General features: G+C 42.7%; 1 protein-coding gene across 1 annotated transcript; it reads left to right on the forward strand.

Moving 5' to 3' along the window:
* The first annotated feature begins 10440 nt into the window (after nt 1–10440).
* HSD17B2 (hydroxysteroid (17-beta) dehydrogenase 2) lies at nt 10441–19958 on the forward strand. Its single transcript, XM_010082222.1, has 5 exons — nt 10441–10717; nt 14066–14278; nt 14603–14788; nt 17849–17986; nt 19600–19958. Exons 1-5 carry the CDS (start codon nt 10441–10443, stop codon nt 19956–19958), a joined length of 1173 nt encoding a protein of 390 aa, XP_010080524.1.
* Nucleotides 19959–22609: the final 2651 nt, after the last annotated feature.

Raw genomic sequence — 22609 nt, forward strand, 5'->3', positions numbered from 1 at the left:
GTTTGTGCCCCAGTGCGGATCTGGGATTCTAGCTGAATGTGGCTCTGCTGCAGTGTAGATGCTGTTTGTGCCCCAGTGCGGATCTGGGATTGGAGATCTGTTCTGCGGGCAAGTTGGTTCAAGTCTGAACATGCTGTGCCTTCAAAACCAGAATAGTAAGTAGGAGAAGCCTCACATTCAAAATTTTTAGATTCCTGCCACTTCTTAAATTTAATTTCTTTATTTTGAGTGATTGTGCTTGGGTTTAACAATTCTGAAATTTAGTCTATGATAACAGATGTGAGCCAAGTGGGAATGATAACATCAGAAAAAGTAAACAGTAGAAGAGGAATATCTTGTGTGTAGAAAACCCTTCTCTGAATCACACCAGTGACCAAGTGTGTCATAGTTAGCAGTTGCCCATGGGTAATATTGTCATACAATAACATTTTTTATTCAGCCTTTTTGCATAATTCCCTTGGATTAGTAATGTCTATTTTACTTGGGCGCCTTTGTAAAAGCATTTTTTTTTCAGTTGTGTCTGTCTATTTGCATATGTACATCTTTATCTTCTACACTGATATCTGATTTAGCAGGGGGATGCCAACGCTCTTCTGATGAGCCCGCAATTCCAGTCTTCACCACCCACTTTGTATTTTTTCACCGAGATCTCTTCCTGCTTTTTCTCACGTTTCTCTCATTCTCTGGAGGAATTCTGTGTAAGCATCTACAACATGATTTACTGCTGGCCTTTAATCTCTGTTACGATGTCTGTAATCCGTTACTTGATGGTCTTTAGGTTACGGGTACTCAAAGAGCACTCCCAGTCAGGTTGATCACTACCGACAGCGTTTTCAAGCAGCAAGGTCCAGGACTGAGTGCCATGATACGAGAGTTTTCATCTATGATTTTTTGACTAATTAGAAGAGGACCTGTCTCTGCTGCAGTTCATTCATGTGTACTGTGGGAACAGTAATTCTGTCTTTCCTCTTAGAGCGTTTACGATAGCTGAGCACTTAAATATTCCTGAAGGAAAGGAGTGCTATTTAAGGAGACATCATGCAGCATAATTTTTCTTCAAAATACCTCTTTCCTCTCTATTTTCTGCTGTAGAGTTGGGTGCCTCATTTCCATTTGCCATTTGGAATATATCTGTGGGGACGGGGGACTGATAGATGAGTCGGTTATCAGCAGTTAAACATATGGAGGCAAAATTACACTCCTAAGTATGCAAACAGATTCTGTGTTTTAGACACCTGTAATTTTTTTAAATTTCATTTGAATTTGGCTCATGAAATTTGGCCAGTATCTGCTAATTTCTGTCAGTACTTTCTATGGTCCAGATTTCATGACTACTCTCTTTTCTAGAGTCACTAAATGGCTTTCTCTGGGACAGTCACTCCTTATTTTGCTCAACTCATTTTCAAACGACATTGTTTAATCAAAAGTAATAGTGATCAACTCTTCTTTGTAACCAGTTATAAAGGTGAGAACTTTTAAAGTTTTATATGACATTTTAATTCTAATTTTAAGAGCACAATGATATATTTGACCCCAGCTTTTACCTGATTTAAAAATAAAATAAAAACCCAGTTTAAGGGAAGCAAAAATTGTTCCTAGGCTGGTACTTTAAAATCCTACTTTCAGTCCAGAAATTTGATTGTAAAGTTAAATTGAAAAACTGGAATATTTAACAAGTAACATCCTTAAGAACTGAAGATGCTTTTTGGTTTAACATGTTAGAAGTCAGAAATAAGGGAAATAAAAAACACATGTGAGCTCATTATTAATAGTGATCAAGATCTAAAAGCCATCTTGGATACTGATGCATATGCTTGTAAAGTTAATAGAAACTGCATCATATATCTGAGAACTTTCATAAAAACATGTCTGGAATAGTTGTTAGGCATGAACTATCTAATTCTGTTCCAGCTTGTTAGAATATACCTCCTGCAACCTGGAACGTCTTTAGGTTGATTCAAAATGCTGTCAAATGAGTTTACAAAATATTTTCCCCTTCAGTTACTAGTAAAAATGTGCTTCAGCAGCGAGAAGTAGCTGCCTTCTGGTGGCCATTTGCATCCTGTGTTTCAGTTCAGTTCCTGGGGATATGTTTCACTGCGGAAGCAATGTCCAGGCTTGCATCCCTAAGAGAGAGAAAAAATACAACTCACCTGACACCACTGTCGTTGTGACGGGTTAAGGGCGTGGGGTATAGGTAGCTGTTAATTTTAATAATTGTGTTCCGAATCTGCCTATATGTGTTGATATGATCTCTAAAATCCCAAGGACAAGACACAGAACCTGTATGCCATCTGACATTTTGGACAAGCTCGCCAGAATTAGTCTGTCTTGGAGCTACTATGCTCAGCTTAATTATGGAAAGGCTGCATCTGTGTTCAAAGCTGTTGAGAGAGAAAGAAGAAAGTAAAAATGTCCACTAGGTTTGATGAACTGCTTTCAGCCTGATGAATAAAGACAGATGGTTACTAGTTATTTTTCCTTAATGGATTTTGGAGCTCCATTTGGTGGATGAATTAAAGTTATAGCCCCCAAATCTGCCTTTGAAGCTCCGCCTGCATAGCCCTCAGTGATTCTAGCAAAGTTTGCATGCATCCAAGAGAGAGCTTTGCCCTAAGGCTGCCGTATATGTTGTTAAAAAGCAGTTTTGAAATGAAAACTAAAAGTCAAGTGATAGTTTACAGTATTAATAAAACAAGTTTCTAACTGCAGAGCTCAGAAAGGAATCCCCTGCACTGGGTGATTCGCATGAAGTGCCTGTGCAGACTTATCCCCATCGAATCTGTGCCCGTTCAGATATGACCCCCACCTGGGGCATGACAATATTTTCATACTGATTGTAAAACTTGGGGAAGTTCATTAAAGTTGCCCTTGATAGTTGTGTCACCTGGAAAGCTGAATAAATAGTTTTATGGTGTAGGTTAGTTCGTATCAATCTGTTAGTCTGAAGTCCAGGTGGAGGGGGTCTTTAAGGCAGGGGCTAATTCTGCAGGTGTGCACATGTTTAAATACCTCAGTACGAGCATTTCTCTCCTTGTGTGTGAATGTTTGTGTTTATTTTTAAGAATGTACGTAAGCGTCTGTGGGTTTGGGCTCTCAGGGAACATTTAGACCTAATGGGTATTGGGACTGTCATTCAGTAACCTATTGAATCATCTGTCTGGTTTTATGCGTGGATAGTCATGGTGATTTTAATAGGATTAGATATGCTTACATCTAAACAATTTTTGAGTCAGGGGTTAAGGTTACTGCATGGTATAAAATGTCTAAGATGGGCAATATAATAAAAGGAAACAAAACAACAAAAAATGACACTGAGTATATGGATTTTTCCATAGCTAGTGGATTGCCTAAAGACAAAAATACCATTTAACCAAAATGCTACCTGCCAAAACCATCCAACCCCCCCCCCAGATCCTGAAAGGGACCTTGAGAGGGCATCAGGTCTGTCCCCCTGCTCCAGGGGAGGATCATCTATCAGAAAGTCAGTCCTGACAGAGAGCTGGTCTCGATGACAACATTCGAGCGTGACTGCAGCAGTTTACCAGCAGCACAAACATCTCTGAACAGTGCTGGGAGTGCCCTTCACATCAGCAGCATTAGAGGAGAAATCGGTGACACTCGGTAGGTCACAAACATCTCTGAACAGCGCTGGGAGTGCCCTTCACATCAGCAGCGTTAGAGGAGAAATCGGTGACACTCGGTAGGTAGCAAACACACAGTCCATCAAAATAATAACAGAAGTCATTGATTACACACAGAATGAGGTCATGATTCCTCAACAGGAAAAATACATGGCTTCACCACTCACAAGCGAGGGGTTTGTCCTTCAAGTGACAGAAAACAGACTGCGTTTAGGGCAGGTGACACTTTGTCATGGCTGATCACTTAATTCTTTTTGAATCATCGCTCGTTTTTCATCTCATTTGGCTTTGGCGTGCATTTCAAAGACTAGCTGATGTAACTGTGAGGAAAATCTAAAAATAAGTGAATTCTGTTTGTGAGAGGCAGAGATGTGTTTAAGAGTTTGCAGATGGAAGGGGAGGCATGTCGCAGATGTGCATGGGTAATAGCCCAAGTGATGGTGAGGAGATGCTACCACTCATTTTCTTTCATCCTCTTTCCAGAATCCATGCTCAGAGCTCAGAGACATGTTCTGGGGCTCCAAAGTGTGGTGGTTTATTTTTAATGTTGTCACTATCTACAATGGATGAGAATTTGTGTTGGTGATGTAACAAATCACCCAACGTTGAAGGGACTTTTCTGGGGGCAAGAGAGACAAGTGCAGCTAGACATGGAGTTGAAGATTTTTGTTAAAATCTTGCTGTGGACAATATTGGTCCATGTCTAGATTGCAGTTAAAGGTGTGATTAAAGGTATGTGTTTGTGCTAGCTGCCAGATAGCACTACTTGGTTAAATATTTATAAGGGTGCTACAGGACCCAGATTTCAACAGGATCTAATAATCTACCACATGTCCCTGGAGTCCCTGGTGAGCTGGGATTGCTGAAGTCTGCATCTCCATCACTACTTTTACCTGTCTTAGCTACTCAGTTTGTCTACCCATGCTTTAGTCAGACTTTCGATTACCATGTATGCCTCATTTTCTGTTTGCCTCCATGTTCACCTTGCTATTTATGAATTTAACTATGTGACTTTTTCATAGATAAAACCTAAATATTTCAAAACATTTTATCGTCTGCTATTAACATGTGAAAAGATCAGATGTAAACCAGATGTTTCTCCAACCTGACATTGCTTGGAGATGTGCAGGAGGAAAAGTTACAGAAAGAAGATGCAGAATCTTCTGATGTAGATGTAGTCTGTGTGACCTGTGGTTAGGAGGAACCATCTAGAAGTAAGGCAGACAAAATTGCAGCTGCATTTCAGGAAGGACCTGCAAAGAGACAAGCAGACTGTGGGCTAGGAAACTGGAAACCCTTGGTGTTCTGGGCACATAGATGCTACCATTAACAACAGCAAGGCTGTAGGAAAGGGAAGGGAGTAGAGAGAGAGATATAATAAAAATCTAGTTGGAAAAACAAACTAATCTTCCAGTCCAGAGTCTCGCTTAGACCTTTATTTCTTAGGTATTGAGGCACCACTGTGCTGTGCTCTGTCCTAGGCAGAGCTGGAATTTTACTCTGAATGGACCAAAGAAAATTTTAGGGAAGAGTCTGTTGCTGTCAGAGAAGAGGACTAAGATAAACGGGTACCTTTTCTTTTCTAACACTGATGGTTCCATGAAAGCCTTTCATGTTATCGGATGACAGAGGAACGACAGGCAAGGGTAATTTCTCATGAGGATAACCTAGAGATGATTCCTGGCTAGCTTCCTAAAGAGTACATAATTGCCTTTAGGTTTTCTGATTCTGTCCTCTTTTTGGAAAATAATGACAATTGGGTTGATAAAAAATGGCATTTTGGAAAGCGTGCAATCTACTTTTAGCTGTTCCTGAAAGCCTAGAGATCCATAGATGTCTGCAGAGTTAGAGAAGAAAACCTCCCTTGCAAACACAAAGGAGAGCTCCTAATCTTAGTGATTTCTCTGATTTAAGATGTTTTGTCTATTGCAGAAAATTCACAAAGGGTGATTAAAGTTCATGTAGATACTAAGGCAGAACTTACAGCTCATGGCTTCATTTCATATGACACATTATTACAAGACCTACTGCTTCAAAGATAGAGCTTCTGCAGGCATTGGATTCCCATGGGAAGTACAGGCTGCGATTATTTATTTTGAAGAGCGTATAATGCTAAGGTGTGTACTGCATGGGTACCTGCCAAAAGGTTTTACAGGTCCAGTTTGGCCATCAGTACAGAGGTTCCTCACTCTGAGGTTCTTCCACTTGAGAAAGTAACAGGAGGTTTAGCTGAGGAAGTTATTATTATTAATATTACCTTTTGTTTGAATATTGAGAAATGGTGAGCTACAGCTGCTTCTTCACTGCCAGGTGATCTTCAGGAATTACTATCTCTGAATTGACTTTATTTCTAAAATTACTTCATTTCTAAAAACAAAATCTTCAGTAACTTAGAGGTAAAATATATTTCTTACTTTTCTTTAATGGATACATTATTTGACAGGAATTATTTTCCCTAAGGATCTATTAAAGAAATAGTTTGAAGACAAAAGAGAGGTTACACAGCCTTATTTTCACTTGCACATCATCTTTTTTTGCCCTTATTCAGTACGTACCTGTGAGTTTAGAGATCTTGATTCACAAAGGTACTTGGCTGCATTCCTAGCGTTAGGCAGACAAACAGTTTTGTCGTCTTTGCTGGGACAACTCATGTGCTTCAAGTTGAGTGCATGAACAGCCAACTGGCTGAAGGCAGAGGATTATCTCAGCCTTTGTATAGGAGTTCAGTGGTATTTGTGAGAGCAAAGTCTGTTTGCCCAAATGAATTTTGTGATGCAAGTTTGATAGCTTCTGCATCCAGGACTTACAGCCTGACAAGTGCTCGTGCAGCCATTAAATCCACCAAGAGCCAAATGTATGAAGGTGTTTATGTACTCTCAGAAGCTGTAGTCAATCAAAGTAAATAATTCCATATTTTTTCTGCTCATATATTTATTTACACATGAGAATAATTTTTCTGCCTTGGTTAACGACTTATTTGGTAAAACAGATTCCAACCTACTTTCTGCTGAAATTATTTTCCGAGAAAAGCCTCATAGCCAGGATCATCCCTACAGAACTTGAAATGCACATCCCCTACTCAAGCCACAGAAACACATGAAGCATATGGAGCAGACGCTCTCAGGAGCAACAGTCATTGCGTTGCGCAGCTGAAAAAGCCTGAATCAGCACATAAAATAGAGCGAAATGGAAAACTGGAGAGTTCTGTGATAAATTCCAGCCTGAACTGAAAAACAAATCTGTGACTGGCAGAGACAGAGGAAGCTGAGATAGAGATTGGACATGTAGGAAAAATGGTTTGTGCTTCTAGACACGTAATTCATGTTGCAGCTGGAACAGGAGAATATCAACAGAACGCAACTGTTGGATATGGCATGTGGTACCTCTGGCTGAAGGGAAAGTGCTGAAAGGAAAAATGTTGACTAGTATATTACTGGAAAGTGCAAAGAAAGCGCATGAGAAATGTGGACAAAGAAGTGAAAAACCCTGCAGGGACATGCTGAAGGTCTCGTGGTTGAACTGGAGGCTTCTGCTATGCTAGAAAGTCACAGAGGCTTTAAAAAAATAAACAGCAGGAAAGCTTCTGAACCAGAAATAAAGTCATGAAAAGCTAAGACAGAAGAGTGCTCATTACCAAGGTAGAACAGAAAAAGAGCTTGGTGGTGCATTTCCAAGAAGCTGTGAACAGGCTCAGCTTCACCACGCTTCAAAGGAAGAGGGGAACTTGACCATTTTGCCCTTTTTCATGTTAAGAACAGAAATTAAAAGCACAGGCTGCCTCCATCACACTGAAAAATATAGAGCCAGCAGGGCATGACAAGAGAAAAGCTTAAAGAAATGGGAAGGAGGTAAATTTTAAAAAGTGCTTGTGCCTAAAGAATGAGAACATAGGTTAATGAGTGTATGCCTGTGGTACAGATCCCATACATTGGATGGTCTTCTTCAGTGATACTACACAGGGTGAAAGATGATGCAACTGTAGAGTTCAGAGAAAAACAAGCTGGATTTGGACTCAAGAGGTCCTGTAGAGCCCAACCATTCACATTGCAGACTACCATGGAAGGATCGCTCTCCATGAAAAACATCTTCTTTTGCCATTGCTGTAATTGACCTTCCAAGTTGTCACTTGGCACGACGAGACTTACACAGTGGGGCACAGAAACATCGGTCCCTTTTAGAAACATCAGAAACATGCACAGAGATGGAAGTGCTCATGGCGGGTAAGTAGTGGCCCGACAGAAGGGTTCAGCCATGAGGCTGGTCTGAATGGTTTCTCTGCTAGTATTTGGCATTGACATGGGCTGACCATGGAAGCAGTGTCCAGGCTTCAGTGTAGAGCAGGTAGAATGCCAGGGCATAAAGGGACGGGCTCTGAAAAGCTGGGGAGAAAGGCAAATGTCCTGGTAAAGGTAGAAGGTCAAGCTCAGCTCAAAAACAATTAGCTCAAATCCCTTCTCCTTGTCGAGTCCCCTGTCATGCTGAAGGAACACCCTGATAGTTTAGAGGAGCCACAGCTTTGCCAGCAAAACTGTCAGGAAGGAGGTGACATAAAGAGGGATATTCATAGGATGCGTAGGCATGGCACAGAGAAATAGGAAATAATGCAAACTCAACCGCAATCTGGTGTTAATGTGCAGCTGTGGGAACTGGAGACGTACCAGAGTGACAGAGAGGAAAGCAGATGCTTTCTTAAGATGGATAGTGGGCATGAGATGATAAAACGTGTCTCATTACCTAATTGTGCTGAAAACTCCTGAAGCAGTAATCTCTCTGCTGGTGTTGGGGGACATGCAGCGGGTACACAGGGTGGGTACTCCAAGTTGACATTTTTTAGACAGTTTTAGATCATACTCTCCTTTCCAACAGCAACCTGTCTCAGGGTGTGTATGATCTAGGTGCTTACATATAATTTTATTCACACACCAGGGTGGTCAGCTTCTCATTAAAAGAAGCCTTCGGTGGTTGCATTTTTTATTGAGAATAGAAATTCAACATGAATTCAGACATCAGTCTGCACCAGCCCTTCCCATGGTTGTTCTGCAGTGTTGTGGGTGCTGATGAGTGTTGTGTCACCCTCCTGCTCTGATTCAGGGGGTGAAGGAGGGGGCAAGCATGAGAAGTGTCAGGGGAGCATGGAGCAGAGGGGAAGCTCAAATGGAGATTGCTCTGCAGGGACCAGGCACAGTGGCCACCCTTGCTTGGCCCCTCGCCCACCTCTGCCCCATCCCTGCAGGCGGAGGGGAGCCAGGACATCGAGCTAGATGGGGTCACTTCTGCTCCTCTGCCCACTGGGCAAAAACTCCAACTCTGTCCTCAAGTGTGAGAGCGGATGCTCTAAACGCCAGCACACTTGTGCTAAATCATGCAATAAAGACCAATTAGGGAGAGAAAGCAAGGAAATCTTTAAGAAGATGCCTTTAACAGAGGACAAGGCATAACTGGCCTCGAAACCAGCGTGCTACTAACAGGAGAAGCAGCGAATGGCAAAGGGAAGTGAGAACAGTTTACACTTTATGTACTCGTGTGAGGATGGGTGAGTGAGCGTTCATGATAGCCCTGAATGACAAGCAGACCTTGAGGGTGATGTTCCTTTAAGACAGTGATCTCATCTCTAGTGTAGACTGCCTATAGAGGTATGTAAACATTTTCACTGACTGCAAAGTTTATATTCAAGAGATTTGTCATCCCGTAAAACCCCACAGACATAATGGGATAGAAATGTGCTTGTGTCTCCTGCACTTCAGTCTTCCCGTGTCTGTCTAACATAAAACAGGTCGGCAGCGTATTTTCATATGGAAGACCAGCTACATCGTGTTAGCTGGTTGTGTGATAACTTAAGCTCATCCCTCAAACCAAATAGCCAGGATTTTCAGGGTTAAATTTGCCTACATTGTATTTCAATCCTTTCAGCTGGATGGGTTTAAAAATATTTTCTTATTGTTTAAGTAACTTTCAGAGCACGCCACAGTAGTTGTTATATCTCTCAAATATAGTTAATCAATTGCCCTTTTTTTTTTTTTTTTTTTTTTTGACTTGCAGTGGGTATTGAACCAGTGATTCCTGTCAACCTAAGATTAATGTCATCACTGGAGGTCAGCTGAAGATTCTGTCTCAGGTGTTACATGTGTTCACTTAACAAAGTGCTCCTAATGGCAAGCCAGCAATCCCCTCTTTCCAGCCCCCCTTGAATGTCAGTTACCTACAGGTATTCCCTGAAGGTGGGGTACCCAAAGCTGTGCCCTAAAGCAGGGAAGGTCATTTGGGGCTTTTTATTGAAAGAAGAGCGTGACCCCTATGTGATAAAACCCAACACTAATCACAGTTTGCACTACAGAGGGTCGATAACCCTGTCCTGACTCACTGCCTGTCAAAAACCAGTTCCACTGAAATTACCCCTACGTTTTTAAGCAGCAAATTCCAATTATTTCCCAGAAAGGAAACTGTTATTTTTCCCTATTTAGGAAAATGTACTTTAAACATACAAAACATATAGCGGTTATTTTTTCCCTGAAGGCAGCGCTTGCTACATCATGTCCATTCCCGGTGCTGTCAATCATTATCCAGGCAGCATATTGTTCAGAAGGTGGAGCTGTCAGGTAGAAAGAATAAAAGGTAAGAAAAGGAAAGCTTCTGCTTCTTGCTGATGCTAAGGGTAAGTGAGATTATGTCAAACCTTTAAACGGAGTTCCCCTTGCTCTGCCCCACCCCCTGCTCCTATATAACACCCGCTGCATTTACCAACACCTGCTTTCACCCAGCCCATGCTGGGGGGAGGGTTTGCCTCTCACCCCTGCTGATGGATGCTCTCCCCAGCAGCCCCCTTGGATGGGTCTGCACGGGTGTCACCGTGCTTTTTGGGGTGACCATGCTCTGCATGGCCAAGAGGAGCCTGGCAGAGAAAGTGAACTTGCTGCTCTGGAGCCTCCTGCCCCCCTTACTGGGGCTGCTGTGTGTGGACATGCTGGGTGCTGCTGGGGGGCTGGGGGTGTTCTGCACCCTCAGCCTCGTCTCCTGTGTGTACCTGGGTGGCAGGGCGCTGCTGCCCGTGGGCGACAAAGCTGTGCTCATCACAGGTAAGGCGCTACTGATGTGCTCTGGGAAGCAAAAACTGGTTTTTCTCATAAGTGGGCTGGAAAACTTTTGTGTCCTCGGGTTAGGTATCTAGGAAATGCATGCTCGTAAGGTTTTTTTTTATTTTTTTCTCATTTTGTTTGCTTTGCTATGGATGTTTTTTCCAGGTACATTTGTTCTGAAATTAAATAGAAAAGCATCTTAATAGATGCTATTATTTTTTAGTGTCTCTTTTAATCTTTAGAAGTAGCTTTTTAGATATACTTGTGAAATTTAGTAGTGCAAAAAGCATAAGAATACTTATAATAGTCTGATTTTTTAAGAGAGACATTAATTTCTGGAAGCCCTGAGAACACTACATTCATGCATTACGTTTACTGGAATATATTGCACTTTTTACAGATGTACAGTTATCTTTTGGTGTGAGCATTTACACAGTGCAGAATGTGTATATCATGCATATATTTCAAGACACTGGTTTGGTGCCATCTCTTTGAAACGATATATGAAATTATTTGGGAGTGAGTAATTTCCCTCACTAGCAGTGAAAGTTCAGAGCTCATGAATTCAGCCTCTGTTAACACTATGAACTCCTCAAAACTCACTTGTAGTTTGCAGGGATGGCATTTTTGTAGTTTTATGGCTTTTCTCCTGTTTCTTCTAAAAGTTTAAATGTTGTTCATTTGTGTTCATCATACCTTTAAACTGGAGTGTCTGCCAACTGCTTCTTGCACTGTTAACTCACTCTCTTGTTTTATTTTCTATTTTTCCCCTCTGGAAAGCTGAATTAAGTTGCTTTGGTTTATATAGTTATTTCTTGCAGAATTTCAATTTGTTTTGTGGGAACACCTGGCAATAATTTAGCTTTGCCTAGCAAGCGTTAATATTGGGAGTTAAACACAAAAGTTAGGAGAGGACAAGATGAGCAGCAAGTTCTCCCCTGGCTGTTTATCTGCCAGCTGGGTTTCTCCCTGCAGGTGTGTCGGATGAAGGTGGATGTCAGCAGGGGGGGAATAAGGAGCACTCCTTTCCCACCCTTGCACTTGGGCATCCCTTTGCTTTTTGTGAGACTGCAGTTCTTCAGAAAAAAAGCCCCTTGTCAGAGTTTACCTGCTCTAGAGAATCTGAATTAGAGCAGTACAGGGAAGTGGAGAATGTTTGGGTATATTCCAGCCAGTGAACGTGCTTTGTACCTCTCCTGAAGAATGCAAGTTTGGACACCTCTGGCAGCTGTCGTGTCTGAGGAGGCTCTTCTTGATCTTTAGTTGAATCCAGACTGGTATGCAATCAATCAAACCCTCCATCAACTGAAGTGAAAGCTTTACTCACCACATTTCTTGGTTAAATTGCTCTCATTGTAGTCCTCTTCCCCATACCAGCCGTAGGGCATGGGTCTGTGTGCAGGTGCAAGGTGCCTTGAAATCAATTTTGATGTCATTCTCCCCAATTTAGACAAGATCTGAGGCAAGCTCTTCATGGGAAATGCTGATTTTTTTGTTTGTTTGTTTTTCCCCCCTTTCAGCCTTGCAGGCTTGAGGAGTGCCGCTGTGCTCTGGGCAGCTGCCCCCCATCACTCTTGGTCAGAGGATGAAGTAATCTCTGCTTCTCTCCTTGGGTTTTGTCAAATAACATTCTGGTCCTCCTTGGATGTCCTTTGTACAGGTGCTGCTGTGCATTAGTCATTTAAGACAGTAGTTCACTGAAGTACCATGATAAGGGAAAACTGCCCAGTTGCCAAAATGTTTTTTTTTATGTGAGTAGCTGTGGGCATGTGAGCAGTCTTACAGTCATTGGTGAAATGTTTCTATTGATCCTTTTGCTGGGAGTGCGTGCTTCAGTGTCCTTAACCAAAGCTTCTGGGCATGCCAACGCTTTAGTGTAGTTTGGTAGACCCAATAGTCAGCTTCCCTAAAAATTAAATTACCCTGAAGATCCAAAGTAGCAGGAATTGAATTTTTGAAAATTGAAAAATTCCTGCTTCTGTTTTTCTGTGTGCAGTGGGATGGATTTCTCCAGTTAACTTGGTCTTTTCATTCTCAATGTGTGACTTGGAGCGTGTGATGCTCACTGTGAGTCGATGATAAATTCTTGGTAACGATTCAGTAACAGTCAGTAGGGGCTGCCTTTCTTATAATAAATCTTATGATCCTTCACAAATTGTTATTTTTGATATAGAAGCAAGGGGGGGCAGGGTGGGGTTCTCTATTTCTTCCCTACAGAGACCTAACTACTGTTTAAATTTTATGAATTGAAGGGTAAAGTTTCTCTGGACTTCAATAACAGCTCTGAAACTCAAATCAGACTTTTTTAAAAAATAAAAGCTGGGGACAAACCCAGCAGCAGGCACAGATAAACACTGCTTTTGATTTCCTTCTTGGGGTTGCTACACCCATCCCTCGTTGCTGAGTGCTCTGCCCCTTCCCAAGTTAAAGCTGTTGTAAAACTTAGGTAAGAGGTAGCTCTGTGGCCGTGTACTTGCTGGGAAGGATGAAAGGGGAAGGATTTGATCCAGAACCAGGGTTCTTCACTAAAAGAGAAAGAAGGACACCTTACCCCCCCAAACCCAGAAATCTGTCATGTCTATGGGATGTTTGCAGACCTCAGTGTCTCTGTAGGGAATTGTAAGAATGCAGGGTTGTTTTTCTCTCCTCTTTCAGGTCAGGGCTGCGAGAAGCTGAGTGTGATGTATGTGGTGCTCTGGTGCATCTTCCACAATCTGCAGGCTTCAAAAATGCCAAAACACTTTTTAAAAAAAGGATTAAGTAGAACATGAGTAATTATTTTCAACGTCGTGTGCTGATTGATCCAGGCATTTAGTACATGTTTCTTTCAAGTCACCTGGAATTAATTTTTTTTCACCTTTCAGGACTAAAGCCCCGGTTAAAAGGCAGAACCCAGAAATGAAGATCTAGCATGACTGAGATGAGTCTGTGGCAGTCAAAATGCTCTTGACTATGAATTTTGAGCTGAGCATTTATGTAATAAATGGCTATTGCAGGAGATAGGTATTCTTGGTGGGTTTTTTTTTTTCCTAGGTACTTTTGTTGTCAGGTTTCAGTCTGAATATCTGAATAAACCCAATCTAGGATTTTATTTCCCCTGTATGTATGAAGTAAGTCTGTCAGTTGTAGAGCATGAGCTGATGGTCTATCAGTCTTTGTGGAACATGCACAGGTCCAGCTCCTCAAACCTTCAGATCTGAACCATTCTTTTTACTGTTGTATGTATTTCAGTGCCTTTATTTCATCATCTGTTTGGTTACATTTGCATCTATTTCCAATGTGTGCCTTTTTTTTTTAATTGTAGTTTAGGACAGATCCCTTTTTCAAGTGTCTTTTTGATGCTTTCAGGAAGTGACACTGGGATTGGACATGCACTGGCTAAATACCTGGATAAGTTGGGTTTTGTGGTGTTTGCTGGGGTTTTGGATAAGGATGGACCTGGAGCTGAGGAACTGAGACGGACCTGTTCTCGGAGACTCTCTCTTCTGCAGATGGATATAACCAATACCACCCAAGTCAAGGAAGCTTATCTACAAGTCTCAGAGAAGGTGCAAAACACAGGTACAGCTTTTTTTTTTTTTCTATTATAATGGGAGTACTAAAGTAGCTGCTTCCAAGGTGCATCTCTTAACTGTTGGCTGCATCATGGCTTATGCGTGGGTCATTTCTCCACCACAGTCTGAGCAGTCAGGGTACTTCTATTGATAACTCCTGCTTTTGGGACATATCAAAATTGGTGATGACTGTTCATGGGGTGGGTACTGTGTATCTGTAGCTGCAGAGCATCTCTGCTTTGATCTGGAGGCTCCATCCAGCTCATCAGTTTAATCCTCATGGAGCTGATTTCCTGCTGTATAACAGCCCTGTGCTTTCTCCTCTTCCCAGGACTCTGGGGAGTTGTGAACAACGCGGGCATCCTGGGCTTCCCCGCTGATGGTGAGCTGCTCCCCATGAGCACTTACAGGCGGTGCATGGAGGTGAATTTCTTTGGGGCTGTAGAGGTGTCCAAGACCTTCTTACCGTTGCTGCGGAAATCCCGAGGGAGGCTGGTTAACGTGTCCAGCATGGCAGGTGAGCTGAACTAAAGCACCAAATTTCTGGTGCAACAAAAAAACCCCAACTAACTTCATTGGCAAAAATGCTGAGGAAGGTGTCGGTTGGTCTTGCTTGTCAACACACCTAGGGAATTAATATCTAGATAATAAGTGCAGGTTTTTCTTTTGTTTGGGAGACTATTTCCAGAAAACAGCCCTTAAAGAAGAAGAGTTTAATATGGCTAAAAATATGCTGTAATAGAAAAGACAGTAAAATTCAGATCTTGTGTTATAGATGCCATGAGTGATCGCTTTGTGAGCTTCCAGAAAGATAGGTGACAAATCACAGATGTTTCTATAACATGTTCTGGTAGAAGGCTGTGGCCACATCAGTTTGTGTGTCATTGGACCACACTAGAGATGCCTGAAAGCTGTCTGCCTTTTGCAGAGACAAGCTTCCTTCCATTCGGGCTGGTTAAACCTAAAGTTTCAACCTTTTCTAATACGTTGGGTTAAAATTGGAGCATAAATATCTTTTGGGTAAGTTCATGACATTTGCCATTCATAACAGTCTATAACAAATGTTGGATATTTGACTTGGGCACCTCTACCTCTCCACCCTTGTAGGGCTCAGGTACTATAGTTAGAGTGAGAAAGCACAATGATAAAACACCTGCTGAAGAGAGAGATTTAATTCTTCAAGAGCAGAAGCCAGTTTTATTTTTTGCTGCATCCTGTCGTTCTTTCCAGGGTGCACAGTCCTAGAGCATGGCTGCTAATCACCTGGGACCTGAAGGGAGTCTGTGTTCTTATTTCTTTAAAAATATGAGTCCTAGAGCGTGGCTGCTAATCACCTGGGACCTGAAGAGAGTCTGTGTTCTTATTTCTTTAAAAATATTTTTTATATCTTCTTAAAAATTCTTTAGCCTAACTTATTAGCAAAGTGGTAATAAGTTTGTCCCATAAATTGGATCCTGTGCTTACTATATATATATATGCCTTTATAGCATGACCTTCTATTCTAGGAGGACAGCTGAGATGCTAAGATGTAGGAACCGAAGTAATACAGTATCTGGTAGCCAGCAGCTGATGGAGCAAGAACGCCCCTTTGAAAATGAGACCTGCTCGAAGCAGGATGTCATGATGCTGGAAAGTATTTTGGTTTAAGACATCTTAAGGATTTACCATATCATCTGCTTCCCAAATTTTCCATTGCCCTGGCAGCTTGAACCCTTACTTCTGTGCAGCTGGTGTCTAACCGAACCCTGCTGTATTGCTGGGGTGGCTTGGGAATGTGTCACCTTGTGCTCACAGCTTTTGTTGAGGACATGGCCTCAGTCTAGCTCTGACACTGTTGTCCTCTGTTTTCTTTTTATAATCCCAAGTATGTTTTGTATCTGCAAGCCTGTGTTTATGGTTTGTTGCTGACAAAGAAATCAGGGCTGAATGATCTGAAGGACCTTCCTGGTGCCCACCAGCCCTTGCAAGCACAGGGGCAGAGGACGGACTCTTTTCTCTGAGCACCCAAGGGAAGCTTGCACTTTAGGTGTTTTGGGGCAGATGTCTTAATTCTTGGCATGAATCCCTGAGCTGCCTTGCAGGGATAAATGGAGAGCTTCCCTGTGCTGAATAATTTGCCCTTACAGGAGCTGATAATGGCCCTGATAAAACGATCGCTGTTTGCACAGATGTTCTCGCATGCGGGCCGGGTTGGGTAAATAGCTCCCTCTTAATGCAGGGTCTGAGGGTCCTTTGGTGAAACATCAGCCGGAAGGTTAGCATGGTCTTGTTGTGCTGACTATTCCTGTCTGTGTAGAGCTAGTTTGACTGGACTGGAGGTTAGCCTGACCTCAGAGGGGAAAAAGGACGTGATTCAATTGGCTCAAACCAATTGAAACTCAAACTCATTCAGATGCATAGAGAAGAATAATTCACATATAATTGGTCTGACTTATTCAAAGGAATGACTCTGTGTCAGAAGCTCCTGTGATGCCTTGGTCGTTGCCATACAAAACCCAATAAACGGCACCAGTGGCTTACCTGAAAATTCCCCTGTAGCAAAGTGTTTTCTTTTAGAAGGTTCAAATACATTGAGATAAAGCTTTGAAACAAAGGTCATGCTGGAGGAGGTGCCCACCTGCCCATTCAGCCAGGAGAAGGAGTGACATGCTTCAAGGAGAAGGGTTGCCTCCTCTGTTCCCTCCTCCCCGCTGTGCCAACCCAGCCCGTGGTGGCTGCGATGGCCCTGAAACCTGGCAGCGATGCTCTGTGCAGTGATAGCAGCATCCTTGTGGAGAAAGGGCAGGGGCTGAAGAACGGGAAGATGCTCAAATCAAAGTGTCTTTGGATTTGTAAGTGATAGTCTGACAGTTTTTGGAACAGAGGAAATCTCTGCATTGGAAGAGATTATTTTCTGCAAGCTTTCGTTTTGTAAATGTGTATTTATTTTAAATTCACCTAAAATACTGGCTGTGTTTATCTTTTCCATCTGAACAAATGCAGCTTGGGTTGGAGAAGATGAGATATAACTATAGGCAAGGTATCTGCTTCCATGGTAGGTCTCGGGGAGTCCTGTTCCTCAGGGGTGCGATTCTGGCTTCCGTTTGTCCACAGAGGTTTTCCCCACTCTTGCACTCTGGTCTTTCTGAAATTAGCTGGAATATAAATTGGTTTTATAAAGGTAGGATTGAGATTACTTACCGTGTTGTAACTGTGGTTTATAGTAGGAGCTTGAAATTTGTGTTAGTGACAAGAACAGTGGCATTAAACTATTGCTTCACTATTTATTTGAACTAAAAGATTATCTGTGTTTCTGGAACCAACAGTCGTAATTTTCAGCATTTTTACCCTTAAATGCAACACAGTTTATTTCTTCTGCCATACAGGTGTCTTATCAGGTGTTACTGAGGATAACTGCTAATTTACAACTTTTGCTTTTTTTAACCTCCCGGAAGAAATGATTCTCTCACTGACTTGTCTTTAACCTCAGTGAGAGCCACGTAGTTTTGGTTGCACTATAATCTTCCTTCTAAATCACGAAAATAAAGGCTGGAAAGAGCCGCCGTTGAGCTTTATCATGTTTATATTGCTCCTGCAGGAGGCATTCCGCTGCCGAGGTACGCTGCATATGGCGCATCAAAAGCAGCTCTGTCCATGTTTTCTGGAGTAATGAGGCAAGAACTTTCCAAATGGGGAATTAAAGTTGCTGCAATTCATCCGTCAGGTTTCCGAACAGGTTGGTATTTGACATTTCGGGTATTTCTTTCTGCCTCGCCCCTTTCCAGCATCCTCAGACAGGGCCCTGAGTGATTCTCAGCAGTTGGACTTTTTGCCCACTCTTCACATTGGTTATGGAAATTAAGATCTGCATTTTTTGCAAGAGATGTTCCCTCTGGTCCTGCACACTGCCTGCCTCTGCCTTTCTCCTGGGCAGAGGGGAGAGCTCTGCTTTGAGATGGAGCAGTGTTCAGGCAGTTGGTGCTTTTCCTCTGCTCTAGCTTTGCTGAAGTTAAAGAAAAAAAAAAAAAAGAGCATCATTGTGTGGTTGATTTGAGAGTTACAGGTTGCCTGTCCTGCATGAGAGCTTCAGGACTTGCTGTCAGTCCTACCTTTCTCAGTGTTAGAGCTCTCTTTATTCAGCTGCTCAGCCTTGCATCAAAGCGTCTGCAGCAATGCCTCTCCTCCTGCGTACCTGCTGTCGGTGTTACTCTGTACAGTCCTGAGCTCTCCTCCCCGCTCCTTCCCTCTGCGGTGCTCCTGCTTCTTTCTGTTCCAAATCCCCCTCCCACTCCTCTGAGCACTTTCTGCAGAGCCTCTCTGGGTTCCAGGCTCACCTCCTGCTGCACCCACCCAGAAGCAGGCTGGGTGTCACACAGGTCCCAACCGGGGACCAGGGGGGTGTCACACACAAGTCCCTGCTAGGTGGATGAGTCCAGCAGCTACCTGAGGACAACATCAAATCCCATGGCTGCCTACTCAGCATGACCTGCTGACTTCATGGAGATAATTTTTATGTTGATGAAAAGCAAAATAGATGAGATATTAGGAAGAAATCTTTTCCTGTGCAGGGGGTGAGGCAGTGGCCCAGGTTGCCCAGGGAAGCTGTGGATGCCCCATCCCTGGAGGGGTTCAAAGCCAGGCTGGATGAGGCTTTGAGCAACCTGGGCTAGTGGGAGGTGTCCCTGCCCATGGCAGGGGGGTTGGAACTAGATGGGCTTTAAGGTCCCTTCCGACTGAAACCATTCAATGATTCTAAAATGATCTTTTTCATTAAATCCTGCTCCCTTGAGTACCTCCGCTCCTGGGGAGGGGTCCTGTGAGGCATTGGGCTCTGACAGCGCCCACGTGGTCAGTGGTACCTGCCCGAGGCTCTACCTTCAGGGCTGTGCTTAGCTGTTGTCAGACTTCTGGGTGAAAACTTCATGCATCAAAACAAGTCCTGGTATTTGAGACTTAAATAAATATTTAAAGATTTTTCTTTATTTGCAATGCTTAATTCATGATGGGCAATAAAGGCCACTGCTTTTTTTTTTTTTTTTTTTTTTTAAATCTGGCCAAATTCAAGCCTTATCCTTCATGAAAGTAGCTATTGAAATACCAATGTCACTCGGGAAAGAGGAGATTAGCACTTGGCCAGCCCAAGTAAATCCTGTTCATCTTAGTTTGCCTGTCTTTCCTCAGTCACTCAGATCTCTTAATAAATAGTGATTAGAAACGCCTCTAGAATGAATAAGGACGGAATGGCAAGAGGGGTGGGGGGAGAAAAACATGCCGACTTTAAAAATCTTTTTTGAATTTTTAAAATTTGGCCCAAAATGCACTTGCTATCCTGTGATATTCCCTCTGCAGGTATCCAAGGCACATCCGAGCTGTGGGATAAGCAAGAGAAGGAGCTGGTGGAGAACCTCCCAGCAGACACACGGCAGGACTATGGTGAGGACTATCTCCTGGGGCTGAAGACCTGCCTCTTGCACATGCCCACGTACTGTGCCGCCGACCTCTCTCCTGTCCTGAGTGCCATCCTGCACGCTTTGCTGGCCAAGAGGCCCCACGGCTTGTACACTCCCGGCAAAGGGGCTTATTTGACCCTCTGCATCTTCTGCTACTTTCCTCTCTGGTTCTATGACTTTTTCATGAGTAAGATGCTGAGTACCGATTCTGTCCCAAGGGCACTGAGAACATCAGAAGCTGAAAGCAAGAAGCCTTAAGGCATCCATCAGCGTTTGTCTCACTTGATGAGATAACTGGGAAAAACTCTTATTTTAAGACACTGCTATTTATTTTACTGTCTTTGTTAAACTGTATTTACGCTGCCTTACAAACGGAGGTAAATCTTTGTGTTCAGAGTAATGTTCAAGAAAAGTGGTGGATAAAGAGAAATAGAAAGCTATCCCCAATGGAAGCTTTTTTTGGAGGAATTTTGGTGTTATCCTGATGTCTTTGTACCCTGCCTTCTGTGTAAGGTATTTCTGACGTTATATAGCTCCTGTTTGCTTCAAAAGGCATGGCCAGTGTATAGACAGCTGTCTGACCTGTTATTTAACACAGAACAAAAAATCCTGAGCACCCACAACTTTCTTAAGCAGCCTGTGTGTTCCCTGTATATGCTTGTGCTTCTTTAATCATTAGTAAATTCTGATCTCACTTCTGCTGTTTGTACAATTATTTACTCAGTTCTTGATTTATGAAGAATTCATGATTTTGCCCATTTCTCCTGACGCCTTCCCTGTTCCTCTCTCTCCTTTGGAAGGCTTTGTGTTCACTCCTCTAAAATCAGTCAGTCCAGCTTTGCTGGAGTCCAGTGTCCATCTTCTGAGATATTTTGGACACTTCCCTTCCCTGAATTCATTCTAGGAGCATCAGGTCCCTTCCCTGGTAGGGACTGTTGCTCTCCCTTGAGGAAGCCTGACCAAAAATGGTTTTCACTCAGAAGGTCTGGAACTCTATCTTCCTGTCTCTCTCTTCCTTTAACTACTTCCCGAATTTTTTATCTGTCAGCAAAGACACATAATAAAAAATAGTATTGAGAGATGAGATTGTTGTGACTCTTCTGTCTGATCTGACCCTTTGATCTTTTGGGGATGGGTGCTGCAGTCCCTCCCTTTCCGGGCTGCCCTTGGTCCCATAGCAGGAGCCCACCAAGGGGGAGATGGACCTTCTCCAGGGAAAAGGGACAAGATGGCAGTTGGTGCCTTGTTTTGGGCAGGACATGATCCCAAATGGCTCGAAGATAGCAGGTGAGCTGAAAGGAAAGTTGGCTGTGATGGGGTGCAGAGCTGGGGTGTGCTGGGTGGCAGCCTCTGGATTTTGGCTGCCTTCAGGATGATGGAACTTATGGCCCATCAGCCTGTCTCCATCTGGGACAGAGGTGCTTGTTCTTCACTTAACACCGATTTTAGGTGTAACTTAGGTGGGCTGGAATTTTGCCTTTAGGTGCATTATACGTTATACAACCAAAATTCCTCTCAGCAGACAGTTAGCTGTTTTGTGTAGCATCCTTCATAACCATCTTTAATTGTTATGTTATTTGGCTGTGGTTATAAAATGCAAATATTTTTTCCTCCCCTTCACTCTCATAATAGGAATATTATCTTGCACACTGCAGACATATTAAACTAGGCATCTACATGGAAGATTTGATTTCTTTTTTTTTTTTTTTTACTTTTATTTCCCTGGAAATTTATGTTCTAAATAGCCATTTTAGATTTCTTCACCTAACTGTGAAGATATTTCAGCAAGTCTCAAATAATTGTGTTGTCAAAGATTGTTATTGTTTTGTTCCTACAGGGATCTCACTTTGTGTTTTAAAGATAATTCTGTTGTAACACGTTATTGAATTGTGTCATTTAATGGGCTGTAGTATTAGAGGTAAATTTCTTTTGCTAGTTACTTGCATTGCAAATAATCCAAACTGTGGGGCTGGGAGAACTGCAGAGTAAACCATGGATATTTGTGGCCACCATGCCCATGCAGATGTAAAAGCTGATGCAAACTGATGCTCTCAAGGACCAGTGTCTATGTGTTATACTCCTTTGCTTACTGAAAAGGTTGATCTAATACAAAGCTATTTTAGGTGCAGGAAGAGAGGATGTTTAGTTCTAGCAGTGGAAACTGATATATCAAAAAAACCCAAACTAACCACCGTGATTTGGACCTATTTTCAAAGGCAATGTTTCTAATGAAAACATATGGCATGAAGAAAAGCATCTGACAAATTGAGGAAATTGGCTGGAGCCCTAAAAAAGGGCTTATAAATAATACTCTAAAATGTCACTTAATGCCCCACACTAATCAAGAGTGTTTGTATTAAACACACACACACATAGTTGAAAAGGGGTTATATGCTGCAGAAATCATGATTAAAGAGTAGATGTTATACACATCCCTCTGATCCAGCATTCCCCTGGAGTGCAGGTTGTGACCGAGAAGTGAATGCTGTCGGATGGTTTGTACCAGGCAAATCCCCAGCTGGTGTCCTGGGGCTCCTACTTTCCTCCTCTGTTCATTACTCTGGCTGACATCTGTTCTTCATGTGAACAATTGATTTTAAGGTAAGTAGCTTTGGTGAGACAAAAGGTGAGTTATGAAGTCGTGTCTTTTTTTAACTTTTTTTTTTTTTTTTTTAAATTCTGGGTCCTTCTGCCCTCTTTACAGGGCCCCTGACGACAACCATATCTAATGCATGTTTCTAGCATGGAAAAAAGGGTAAAATATCAGGATTTGTGTGGTTATGGCTGACCACGGAAGAAGTTTAGGTGTCCACCTGCCGCAGGACCATCTCTGCATGTCAAGAAGTTTTAATGTGCAGGATTCCACGTGGCTGGGGGTAGGGAAAGTGGCTGGGGAAGGTTTTACTGGG

Source organism: Pterocles gutturalis, unplaced genomic scaffold (assembly GCF_000699245.1).
Source record: "Pterocles gutturalis isolate BGI_N339 unplaced genomic scaffold, ASM69924v1 scaffold18554, whole genome shotgun sequence".
Lineage (NCBI taxonomy): Eukaryota > Metazoa > Chordata > Aves > Pterocliformes > Pteroclidae > Pterocles > Pterocles gutturalis.

Bases quoted from the DNA above. Each gene is read 5' to 3' on its own strand.
- HSD17B2 (XM_010082222.1), top strand. From the start codon at position 10,441: ATGGATGCTCTCCCCAGCAGCCCCCTTGGATGGGTCTGCACGGGTGTC. The intron at 10,718-14,065 runs GTAAGGCGCTAC...TGATGCTTTCAG, and splicing joins CAAAGCTGTGCTCATCACAG to GAAGTGACACTGGGATTGGA. The intron at 17,987-19,599 runs GTTGGTATTTGA...TTCCCTCTGCAG, and splicing joins TCCGTCAGGTTTCCGAACAG to GTATCCAAGGCACATCCGAG.